General features: G+C 35.5%; 1 protein-coding gene across 5 annotated transcripts in view; it reads left to right on the top strand.

Annotated features, from left to right (window-relative positions):
* Positions 1 to 1,457: 1,457 nt before the first annotated feature.
* LOC124774945 ((E3-independent) E2 ubiquitin-conjugating enzyme UBE2O) overlaps positions 1,458 to 12,836 on the top strand; it is a 230,923-nt gene continuing 219,544 nt past the window's right edge. For 4 of the 5 annotated variants that reach the window (XM_047249654.1, XM_047249652.1, XM_047249651.1 and 1 more), the window contains exon 1: positions 1,459 to 1,865. In XM_047249654.1, the coding sequence (XP_047105610.1) occupies positions 1,656 to 1,865 (210 nt within the window). In that variant the 5' untranslated portion in view covers positions 1,459 to 1,655. Of the gene's footprint in view, positions 1,866 to 12,836 lie in introns of all 5 variants that reach the window. The other variant, XM_047249649.1, reaches the window with a different exon arrangement.

Below are 12,836 nucleotides of genomic sequence, written 5' to 3'. Positions count from 1 at the left end.
GTCCAAACAAGCATTGAGTAAAATAATACCTGACACACGCAAAACTATGTACACTGTCCCAAAGAAGGAGTCATGAAGGCAAGCGAAGTACCTCAGTTATGTAACATACCAGCTGTGAAAATTTAAAGATAATACGTTTTAGAAATCTAGAAGTCTTTTTAAGTCAATATCTAAGTTTTCTGTGATGTCTCTAAATCGGTTAAGGCAGATGCTGGGATGGTTCCTTTGAAAGGGAATGGCACATCTTCTTCTCTGTCCATCCACAATCCGAGCTTGCGCTTCGTCTCTAATGAACACGTCGTCAGCGGGACGTTAAACACTAAGCTCCTCATCCTCCTCCTCCATTCTGAATTCTAGATAGGGATTCATAGTCTAACAAAAAGTTTTACTTTTAACATTGTGGTAGCTGACTGTATGTTTGCGTTCCATTTTGTAGTAAATGTTGTGACATGCAAATGTAAGAACAACAATGTCCCTTAAGACACTGCTGCAAGATGTTTCTGTATCAATTCAACGCAATATTCTGACTGCACTCGTCTACATAATACTTTTATTTTATTTTATCGTCATTGCCACGAAATATCATGACATAGGATAACTTCGAGTGAAAAACAATTTTATTCAAGTCCGCATCGAATTTTTAACGTGATTGTTTCCCTTGTTGTCATAAGGTCAATTGCTCTTGTTTCATCCATCAAAGTATAATAGCCCGGTGCTTTCTTATCTCGATCGCTATAATCCTTGAAACTGACGTCCCATTAAGGTGTGTGGCTTAGTAACTCCAGTAATGAAGTCCCTAACACCATGACGCGCGCATATCAACGATTTTAGATTTCACTTTGTACGAAATCCACAAATTATCATTTGTCCACGCAGATGTGAGTTGCTACCATACTCTCACATTTGTTTGACACAGATTTTAGCAATTTTGTTCAAATCTGCAACTCCAACTTCAAGGATTGCCGACATTTCATTTATGCGCAAATCTCCTGTCCACACGGTAAGATCTTCCTGCGCACATTTGTTGTGCGTACATATTTGCGCATGTGGAACGTGGGGTCTGCACCGTCCGTGGCATCTGCATGCTTGTACTATCTGAGATAATTTCATTGTCTAGGTTTACAGTAATTCAAAGATACGTGGGGATGTAGCCCAAACTGCGAATGAATCGTTTCGATTTAATAGTGGCGTCCAGCTTAGGAATTTAACACGCATTCATTATACTCGATTAGATTGTTTCGTGAATTTGTTGGTTGTAATCTTTGGCACAAATTGCAAGTTTTAGAGACAAATGCATTTCCGGCATTGACATTAAAATTAGAAGCTGTTATTGTACTTGCGTCCAAACATATTTTAAGGTGTTAAGGGACACATTTTATTGGTAGTTAGTTTTGCATTTATTTTAATAACCACAGAGATTTAATTACAAATCGACAGATCTTTGGCTGTACAGTCGTTTTGCATTTGTCATAGCTCCTTTCATCAAAAGAATGTTTATTTGCCTGTATTAATTGTTTTGAGCTAAGTAAGGTTGGGGAGGAAATTATACTTTTTGGTTTTATAATGGTATAACCGTTTGCAAATCGCGTCAACAGTGTCTTGTATTTGGTTCGATCAGTTAATTTCCTGTCAGTGAGTACGGAGTGAAGACCATCATGGCTGCGGAGCACCAGTATTTCTATGAGGATGAAGTTTATAGAGTTAATAAGAAGGGCAACATAGAGTTTGGCATGGTTTTGGAAAATTCAGAGCTTGTCAGTAGTGATGAGAATTCGGATGCAGAAGATGGTGGCCGTATGAAGAAAGGGCACATACGTGTTGCGTGGCACCCAACTGGAGTGGAAGAAGTCATTCCAGAGCGAAAGGTAAAAAAAAATATAAAGTTGCGTTTTTCTTGAAATCCCAAACATGTCGTGGATCACATCTCCCTGACAAGAATTTTCAGAGGTTTTTGCATTAAATAAGGAAGATCAGTATGTAGTTCATCTTTGCCAAATGCGGTTAAGTAAAAGATCAATGTTTTGCATCACTGAGAGTGTTTTCAGTACTGCAACTAACATCAAGACAACTATTTATCTAAGACTTTTCGGCTCGTGTTAGTTCATAATTGTCTTTTCCGACTGTGATGACGGAAATTACAATCTCTCTTCGGTTTATGTTATCTGTGAGCGTAAATTGTTATTGGATGCAGAGGAATCTCAGATGGAGTGGTAATTGGAAAGGAATGATCCTATTCACATAAACTGATGATAAACGTCAAGTAGCCATTAATCCTCAGGAATTCAGAAGTCGAAGTAGTTTTTATCCGTGTCAATTTTCAGTTTGTTATTTGCAGTGAGATCCCAGAGTTTTTGTGAAAAGTTGAATTAGGAATGTACTGTGTACGTTCATCAGAAAACATGCACACAGAAGGTGCACTGAATGTTTGCTCGGGCATTCTATCAATTCCGATTAATCATTTTCAAGTTGATAACAATAAGCTTCTTCGGTGACTGCCATGTAACACTGGATACAATATTTGTGTTGTCTGTATTTTGAATGCACTTACAAATTTCGAGTTTTTAAATTGAAATGTGTATTCCGAAGCAACAGATCAATATCCCATTAAAATAGAGTGAATTAAGAACCACCACAATGTTTACTGCACTCACTGTTTAATATCAAACATATCAGTTGCTTTCATTTTGAAACGCTGACTTTTCATTATTTTGGTTTGAAAGCCTGTGACCTGTAGTACATTAGTGATATATTCTATAAATTCATGATTATAGTATGGCTAAATAAAATCACATAAGAAATTTATTGACTCTAATTTTATGTAAACAAGGCTGCCAAATAATATAAACTTAATAGGTCACCAAAGCTGATTCACTTGGACAAGGGGATGGTGTACCGCCCTTGCATTTTTCGAAGTTTGTGCTGTTTATGCACATGATATGCATCCTCATAGACATGTCCATGATCTGAAATAAGTTTTCCGAATTTACCCATAGCTTCAGTGTTTATCGTGAATACATTGATCTTGAAGGTGACATTAAAGATTGGGGAGAGTTCAAATAAACCTGTATCCACAACCAAGATTTCAATGTGACCCAGTGTCAGCTACTGCGTTACTTCAATGTTTCTGGATGGTAACAATGTAACACTTTGTGAAGACCTCCTATTAATGTAGTGTACTGACAAAAAGTTCTTGGATATGTAACAACAAAAGCTATCTGCCTAGAGTCAACCTGCTCTGTGTAAACTCAGTATTTTTCCCATAACAATAATTACCATTTTTGGGGTCATAGAAATCCGTAAATTAACAAATTAATTACAACTTTTCGATAACTTTTGACTATCAGCAAACCATTGCAGTTTCGAAGTAGGGTGCTTCCATATCAAATGATACAGGTCAAGAGTGAATGTGTCGCATCATTATTTGTTGAAGTTCCACATGATACTGCTCCAAAACTACAATATTTTGATTTTCTGATGATTTGTTAAAATGCTGCAGACTTCTCTAAATGAGAGTATTTGTGAAAATGTCGTAATGAAAAGAAAAATTGTAATAAAGAAACCAAAAATGGTACAGATCAAAATTTATTTTCCATAAATACTTTGTTCCCAATACTATGAGACATGATTAATACAAACACACTTCTGAGCTTTTACAAATTTCAAAATTATGTTTTGAAGATATGAACAGTCAGAGAATGTTAACTGTCATGAGAAATGACAAAGTGGAAGGACTGCTAACTGTCATCAATGACATTAATGCATGAAATTCTTAAACTGACAAAATCTTTGTACATAAAGATGAAAGGATCTGAAATTTTTATTTGGAAATTATTTTTCTCCAAAATCCCTATCCGAAATGTCCTAAAAATTTCATCGCATGTTAGTTGGTCATTGTACTTCGTGAATGTACAGTCAGAGTGAGCAATACTTGTCTGTACAAAATGTGAGAATTTTGTAGGTAGACCTAGCTCTATTCTCAAGGTCAAAAAATCATGGACACTTAAATATTTAAATTGAGAGCTTATTTTAAGTAAATGTGATGCAAAATAGGTATTTCTGAATGAAAATCACTTTACAACATTATATGTGAGTGGGAAAACAGTTGATAACTTTGTTTGAAAGCATTTTATAACAAAAATGAGATGTAGACTATTCATACCCATTTTTCTTTTTTTGATATTATTCACAAATCATTATTGTCTTCTGTCATGATTTTACTACTTCATGACTTTCCATGATTTAAAATTGCCTACAGTGTAACAATCAACACTGCACTGTTGAAGACAGTTCATTTTTTTTTTCCCCCATCTGCTTTTCGTTGAACTTGTATAACAGAGCTGAATTTGCACACGTACAAGGATGATCCAACAAGAGCAGTACTTGGGAAATGGAAACTGCACACTGATCTTTTATGATGGCCGTTTGAAAGTGTAATTAGGACCATGAGGTGTCGTGAAGGAGGCAGTGATATCTTGCAGCTCAAGAGAGATATCCTTATCAGTTCCATCCCCAAGAAATGAAGGTCCTCACGACAAAGTCTTCTAATGTATACTGTGGTCTCTGCATTTCACATTCAGTAACAGGCTGCATTTCATGGAGAACCATCTTTGTAATGTATGTGCCACTCCGAGATGCAACCCAGTAGTCACTTGACTGAATTCATACCACAGGCTTCATAGCATACCACTCTTCACTCTTTTTTTAAACAGAATTCCTTTAATGTATTTTCATTTAGCATTAAGACTTTCATGTTTGTTACTAATGTTGATATGGTGTGTACAAATCTAGTAGCATCTCTTTAAAGCATCAACAGCTTCATGCTGGAGATTAAATCTTGTTTCAAGATGTTTACAGAGGCTTCTTACCCCATCACATGCACTTTTTCCGCGGCCTGTTGCTGAAAATATCCCTTTTTTTGCGTTAATTCCTGTACTACCATGTTGATCAAGCTCATAAAGCTGAAAGTGGTTTTTAAAATGAGATTCTGCAGCATCAGTTACATATATATGTTTAGGAAATGCATGGCCTCCAGATACTATTTCATCAATTATCATGCTGACAGTGCAGCATGCATGTGCACTGTCATGAATGAAATCATCACTGACAATAGCAAAACAGTGTGATGTTCCAAGGAAGCATGCAACACATGTGAATATTGATACCTGTGAAGTGTGCCAGTGGTAACTTTGAATTTCATTCTGCAAAGCAACAGACCTGTTCTCAGCAAAGTCTAAATGAAGAGCTAATGTGTCGGTGTTCTGTGATGTGGCTGATTTTACTTCTGCTATGGCCTGTCTTTGAATCATCTGGATATGATGATGGTGAGCTATTCCTTTCATGACCCAACACCTAACCTCTGTTACAAACTTCTCTGGCTCTGCTGTCTTCTTCACCAACTCTCTGCCCTCCCACTATGCATAGGTTACGTCATTATCAGTATCCTGAAGGTGCAATGTTTCTACGGTCATCACTTCAGCACAGGAAATGTTGCACACTCGGGCTACCAACATTTTATCTTGCTGCTCGCATATGCACGAAAGCATCAGGTCCATCTGTCATTGCTTATGGTGAAACAAACAAGTTTCAACTTAGTGCAGTAAATCCTTCCCTGGCTGGCATTTTACCCATTTTGATTGTAAGGAGTAGAATTTTGTGACACCAATTTTTAAATTTGGGTTCTTCTTTTGCATTGTGAGATATGTTTCTCATATAGATCTTGTCATCTATCTTTTTACCTTTTCACAATTTTCAGTAACACAGATAACATCAGCTTGATTAGTACTTTGCCTGCTGCACTTTTTGTCTTCACTTAGATAATATTCCAGAGCAACAGTAAGTGTATCATCTTGCAATGGATTTCCACAGGAAGAATCTTGGTATGCCTAAATACCTTTCTCATTCTTTATTTTACGAGCTTTTGAAATCAAATAATGTGAGGAAGTGGGTATGTATTTCTGTATCTGCTGCTTTGAGTAGCTATCTGGTATCAGTGTCAGTCACTGTACCTTTTCCTGCAGAGATAGCAGTATTTAGCTGTAGAAACCACACATCACACATCAATGCACCAAGTGCATCTACATTATACACTTCACAAAGTTTAGAAAATGTTGCTTGTGTAAAATGTGTTTCAATTTCCTCAACTTTTCTTTTTACATACTGTTTTCTTCTTGTGCTTCTTACTTTTCCTGGACGTTTAGGGGGGGGGGGGGATGTGGTAGGGGCCACAGCAGAAATACTAACATTCAACACGTCAACAACTTCAAATCCAGGAATACAAACATCTGCACTGTCTTCTTCAGTTTCACATTCGGAGGATGGTAATTGGAGGGTTGTCACTCAGTTTCTTCTTGCAGTGAGTGTAGCAATTCCTGCACAATGGCTGTGATTTCTTGAGGACCAAGATATTTCTGCAGTACCTCCAACAGATTTCCAACAACTGAAGCATTTACTCCACTATTCTTAAGCACTACCTTCTTGTGTCTTTTTTTCATAGTCTACACACCTCACTCTTTCACTGTTGTATTTTCTCATTGACATTGTATCTAACAAAAAGTTCAAACCAAACACAAAACACGATGCAGAATGGTTTGTGTGCAAGTTCTCACTAGTTCGTTATAAACAGAACAACACTGGAAACAGTGTTGCCAACATGCATATCTTATTCTAGAAACTCAGTGATGTGAAATATGTAGAATGCTGAAAAATTTTTGAACACTTTACTCAGATAAATATTGCCCACTGTGTTTGCACTGACTACTAACATATTAATCAACAGTATTTTGTATAAGTCTCAAAAGTTTTCGGACAGCGGTTTTTGAGTAAATAATTCTTAAAAACTTAGGCGATTTACATTTTCAGTAATAAATTTTTACATAGTCCAGATTGCTGGAGCAGAGAAGATGGGTCAATCCACATTAAAGAGACTTTGTGACAAAAAAATTAAAATGACAATATTACAAATACAACTTCAAAATGCCAAGTTAAAAGTACATTTGTTCATTGCAAAATAATCATGAATATGAAAAAATTAAATTTCTGCCTTCACTAAGTGTTTAAAGTGCACTACTCTATGGCACCACAGATAGGTATGTTTTATGCTATTTCCAGATGAGTATTAGTTGTGTTATCTATGGCTGCTTGTTCTATTGTTGCAAAGAATATTGAAGTCAACATTGTTGTAGCTCATAATAATTCGTTTTGTTGTGATGAGCTAATTGCATTTCTTTATTTTGTTAGTTTTTAATATATATGCAGCTTGTAACACCCGTAACAAAAAAGATACAAAAGTTTAATTTCTAATCTAGTAAATTTGTTCTGTACAATGCCTTTCTGTAAAAGTGAGGTTATGCACATGTTTTACAATATCATACCATTACATGGCATTCTGGAATCTTATTTAACACTCTTAGAGCTGTTACGGGTGTTACTGATTTTTGTTTCGGGTGTTACTTAACACATGCGTAACACCCGTAACTTGATTTGGAAGGTTTAATGCCACCTTCATCTCTAGTAGGCCTAGGCCCTGCATTTAAATTATAACCAAAGGGTACTTCCAATAAGCCCCAGTAAAAAATCTGCTGTTATTAAAAAGATAGTTTCCAATATAATTGGCTCTGAAGCTTTTATATGTTATACAAAACATTCCAGAACTCCAGTCTTAAGTGAAGAGGAAAAACTAAAAATTCACGAGTTCTTCACTAGGGACGACATAAGCCGCCAAGCTCCTGGGCATAAAGATCTTGTAACTGTATGGAAAAAGGGAGAATGTAAACAGAAATTCCAAAAGTTTCGCTTACTTTTGACTGTAGGTGAGGTTTACGATGAATTCAAAAAACTCCATCCAGATATTTCTGTAGGAAAGTCCACGTTTTATTCACTGCGACCACCTTCTGTTCTCCTATCATCATATACACCACATAATGTATGTATGTGTGTGTAAGTACCACTACAATTTCATAAGCGTACTTGAGTCTTTGAGCAAAGCTGTTCCATCTGTTCCAAGGAATTATTGAACGAATTAAGTTGTAATTCACAGAACGAAGACTGTGTTTTAGGGTCATGCCAGGAATGTCAAATTAAATTGAGCAAATTTATTCCAGAAGGCTTTGACTTAACTAAAAAAATTGTCGGGAATCAATGGGAAAACGATGCGAAACATCGTCCTTGTCTTAGTGAAAATTCAGGGAGCTGCGATTATGCCTTAGCATCACTGGTTGACAAATTGCCTCAGTTTAAAAAAACATTGCTACGTGAAGATAAAGCAGAGTGATTTCTTCCAAGGAAAGAGAAACAGCCCTGACGTTGAAGAATGTGTTCTTCAACTGGACTTTGCAGAGAATTATGCGCTAATTTCACAAGATGAGGTACAGAGTGCACAATGGGCGCATTCACAAGTAACTATTTGCACTTTCTGCATTTGGTTTGCAAACCATGAAGTCAGGTCCTATGCAGTCACCAGTAACGACCTTTCACACACAAAATATTGTGTATGGACTTTTCTTAAAACTGTTATAATGGAGATTAGAAAAGCTTTTCCTAAAGTTAAAAGAATTTTTATATTTTCTGCCAACTGTGCTGGGCAGTTCAAAAATAAATATACTTTGTCCAATCTATGTTATTTTGAGAGAGACTTTGGATTGCCAGTTAAGTGGAACTTTTTTGAGTTCACATGGTAAAGGAGCCATGGATGGCATTGGAGGTGCACTGAAGAGGAGCGTGTGGACAGCTGTTAGATCTAGGAAAGTTATTATTAATAACACAATTGACTTTTATGACTACACTCTGAAGAATTTTTCTAAAATTAAGGTACTATGGGTTGATAAGATAACAGTGGAGCATAACATTCCTATTTTGGATGAAAGGTGGAAAAATTTACAAGCGATTTCTCAAATCCAGGGCTGCCATCACTTTCGGCCTTACAACACAACTGATTTGCTGGTTTCAAAAACAGCAGAGTCATTAATGACAGGGATGTCAGTATTTATCACTGAGGAGGCCAAAACTAAAACATTAGGCCTACATGCAAAAAGATGCATAAACTTCTATGAAGTGTGCAGTTCTGATGATTCTGATCAGGAGACTGTTTCACTATCTGAATCACAAGACAATATTGGAAGTGCTTGAGAGTTAAGCCTAAATAATAAAATTGAAAAGTCTGATTTAAAATTTGGGTTATTTGTCTTGGTTGACATTCCAAGTGACTAAAAGTAGCCAACCCTATCCAAAATTCAATACCATTACTTGGGAATCTGCCAGAGTGAGGTTGCTGAAGAGGAGAATGTGAAAATAATGCTTCTGAAGTCAGTAGGAAAAAGTAAAACACTTTTTAAACTAGATGAAACTGATATTTGTTTTGTGAAATTCGGTCAAGTACACCAGAAATCAAACAACAAGGTAATCGTTTGTACTATGAGTTTAATTTTGAGTTGGATGTTGGTGAAAAAGATTATTAAATGAAGTTTTTAAACCTATCAATAATAAGAAAACACTTTTATCATAAATTTATTAGGCCTACAAAATGAGGTAAATGTTAAGTAAGTAACGATATCTTGGCCTAGTTGTACTATAAAATTGTAACAATTTTTTTTGTGTAATAAATAGCTTTATCCTTCAAATATGTTTTCTTAAATACATAATTTTATTTCAAATAAACTGCAATAGGCCTACTTCTTTTCTTTTTATGCAATTGTAAGAGGTAGATTTATTTCTTCAAGAATCAAATCTGATGCATCTATGTAACACCCGTAACATTTAATGTAACACCCGTAACAGCAAAAAAAAAATATATATACTGAGTCATGATGTCCAAAAAAATAAAAATTTATATTTCAGAATAAAATTTGGGGCAATACCTCTTAACAGTTGTTTTACGAGAATAAAAGCTTCATCAAGTTTGGAGAAATTAGAGAATTCCCTAACTCATAACAGGGGCCAGGTCTACTTTTGGTAACACCCGTAACACTTCTTTTTTGATTAATAACCAGGAGAACAATAAAACAACTCCAGTATCAACATTTCTAACATAAATTATAATGTAAGCCTTAAAAGTTTTCAATATTAAATTCAATAAATATTTTTCCTTACATTATTTTTCCTGATTTTAAGGTGTGTACATGTAACACCCGTAACTATGGAATTGCCCAGATACTGTTTACAACTACATCAGTAGTATCTGGTAATATGACAGAATGATAGTGTTCTGTAACTTTCCAAATTAGAAAAAAAATTTTTTTTGAATTGGGAAAATTAACTTAAATTTCATATTTTCATCTTAAATTTGTAAGTTAAAGGAAGCCCATCATTTCAACACACTAAGAGAGAGCTTTAATACAAAACCTCTGCCAAGTCTCCAGTACTTTTGGACCATTCCACATCAAAGGGACGAATATTAAAAGTGTCCCCACTCAACCATCTCCAACTAATGAAATTTGGTGTGAAGGTTCTACATGGTCTTTGATGGTTATATATCAAATTTCAGTTCAGTATCTTCAGTGGTTGAATTTTTAAGGGCCTTTAAATAGAGGCTACTCACCCTCGCATCATGTATGATTGTGCAAATGTGGCAAGTTTGCTAGGGTTTTAAAAAAGTAATTTGCTTTAACATACATCGACAACTTTTTATGGTGAATCACACCCGGTAAAAATTTGGAATTTAGCCACACCTAAATATAGACACAAGCCTCTAAAGTGGCTAAAAAATTCGTTGTCCTATTCTGAGAGCCAAATTTTGACTGACCTCTGCTACTGTTCATATGAACTAATCACACCAAAACTTCAGAGGGTTATTCCTATCTATGATGTCTGTATTTGGATCCAATTTAAATAACATTGAATGCCTAGAAGGAAAAATATGCAGCTGTGAAGTGGGTCATATTTGGAATTGGGGGGGGGGGGGCAATATTTCAACTGTGTCTTATTCAATCTTATTTTTCCTTACCACAGCTGGAAAGAGCATGCTTTAAGCTTTCAAAGCAATATTATTTAAATTCTGGACCTTGCATATTGACGAGTAAGAATACCTATTCAAAAGTAGGAAAAATGAATTATTTTTAAATACGGAAAATTAACACAATTCGAAGTTGTAAATCAAAAAATGTGTAATTGTAGTGTCTTAATAGTATACGATTTGCCTGCATTTTAGGGAATGTATCTGTGGTAATAAGTGTTTTTACATTATTTTACAGTGTAGAATATAAATATAGTAAAACCTCAGAAAATGCTCTTAAGGTCATAAAATGTAGATGATCATAACGGAATTTTGTCGTTTAGAATGTTTTTACTCTACACTGCATGGTTGTGTATATATGCATTGTCCTTCAGTTTCCATTGACACTATAAAGCAGCAATAGTTTTTTAAAGCTCTATCTTCGCAGCAGTGATACCTTGCTGAAATACCACTTTCAGTTGTTGCTTTGATTATTGGCAAGTTTCACTGTGTCAGTCCTCTGTGAGGTGTAATCTTTAGTGTTGAAATTGTACAGTCTTAGTGTTGAATACTGAGTGTTGGCATAATCAATAATCACTGTTGTAAGCACTAAAACAATATATTTTGATGGCCTAGTTTGTATATTTTATATACAAACAAGACTGAATCTTCTTTGCTTCAAAGCTGGATATTCATAAGCTTTCAAAATTGCTTGTTAGAGGTCAAAAAACTATTGTATAAAATGAACCAAGAGACCCCTTTACCGAGCTATTTTGGTGGATCAGGCAGAGCCGATAGTCATAAGTCATCACCATTCTAATATGACAAAAGTCAATTACAATCGGTTAAGAAAACGTCACCAATAGACAAGAAGCTTCTATGATGTAGGTCTAGGCTTGATTTGACTGAAGATGCCCAAATTTGTCCATACCATGATGCCTTGTTGAGACAAAATTTCAGTTCCTGCAGAAGATTTGCTGCAACCCATTTGGTAAAGAAAAACATGTAACCAAGAAGGCTTTAACAGCAGTGACCATTTCAATGTCTGATAGGACGAAATTATTGACTAAAGTGTTTAAACTTGGTCAGAAAAATTTCTACCAAATGTAGACAAGAAGTGGTCCAGAGAGAATCGTCCCACCAAGATAATCAAGAATCACCATCCACTGAAGAGTTGAATGTTGTTGAAGCTTGCTTTACTGGTAATATTTCATTATCATCACATGGAGAGTCACCATTAAAGGTTCAACAGATTAGCAAAAGGGATTCATTGGGATACATAAATAGCATAGTTCTGAAAGCCTAAGGTAGCATTACGAAGATAATTGCCACAGCTGCTGGTGAGCCAAGTAGATATTGCTCAGATACAAACGGAAGAGTGCCAAAAATTTAAAGATATGGGTATCTTAATTGAAGAACTTAAGCTTCAGCCTTCAAAAACTTGTAGTGAAGTTCAAATTTTGACTCTGGCCCAAAATAGGTGGACTATTGAAAAAATGGTTAAAGAATTTGCTGTTTCAACTAAAAGAGAAGTAGTCTAGGAAACTAAAGATAAAAGATGGGATTTTGGCAAAACATGCAAACTGAAAAGGGAAAAAGCTCAACAACGAAGTACAACAAAATATCCTCACTTTTTTTTGAAGATGATGAGTTTTTGTGTTTATGCCCATGCGAAAAGGTATGAGTTGCAGTAAAAATAAATTGGGAAAAAATTCACAAGCAGAAACATCTGCTCCTTTCAAATCTGAAAGAAATGTTCATTGCTTATTGTAAGCTGTATGGAAATCTGCTGAGCTTTTCAAATTTTTGTAAGTTCAGGCTGAAATGGTGTACGTTAGTTGGTGCTTCTGGATCACATTCAATATGTGTATGTGCAATTCACCAAAATGTCAAATTAATGTTGCCTTCAGAA

The sequence above is a fragment of the Schistocerca piceifrons genome, chromosome 2, assembly GCF_021461385.2.
Source record: "Schistocerca piceifrons isolate TAMUIC-IGC-003096 chromosome 2, iqSchPice1.1, whole genome shotgun sequence".
Classification (NCBI taxonomy): domain Eukaryota; kingdom Metazoa; phylum Arthropoda; class Insecta; order Orthoptera; family Acrididae; genus Schistocerca; species Schistocerca piceifrons.
The sequence above is the reverse complement of the archived record's forward strand: the minus strand, read 5'-3'. Positions and strand labels throughout refer to the sequence as shown.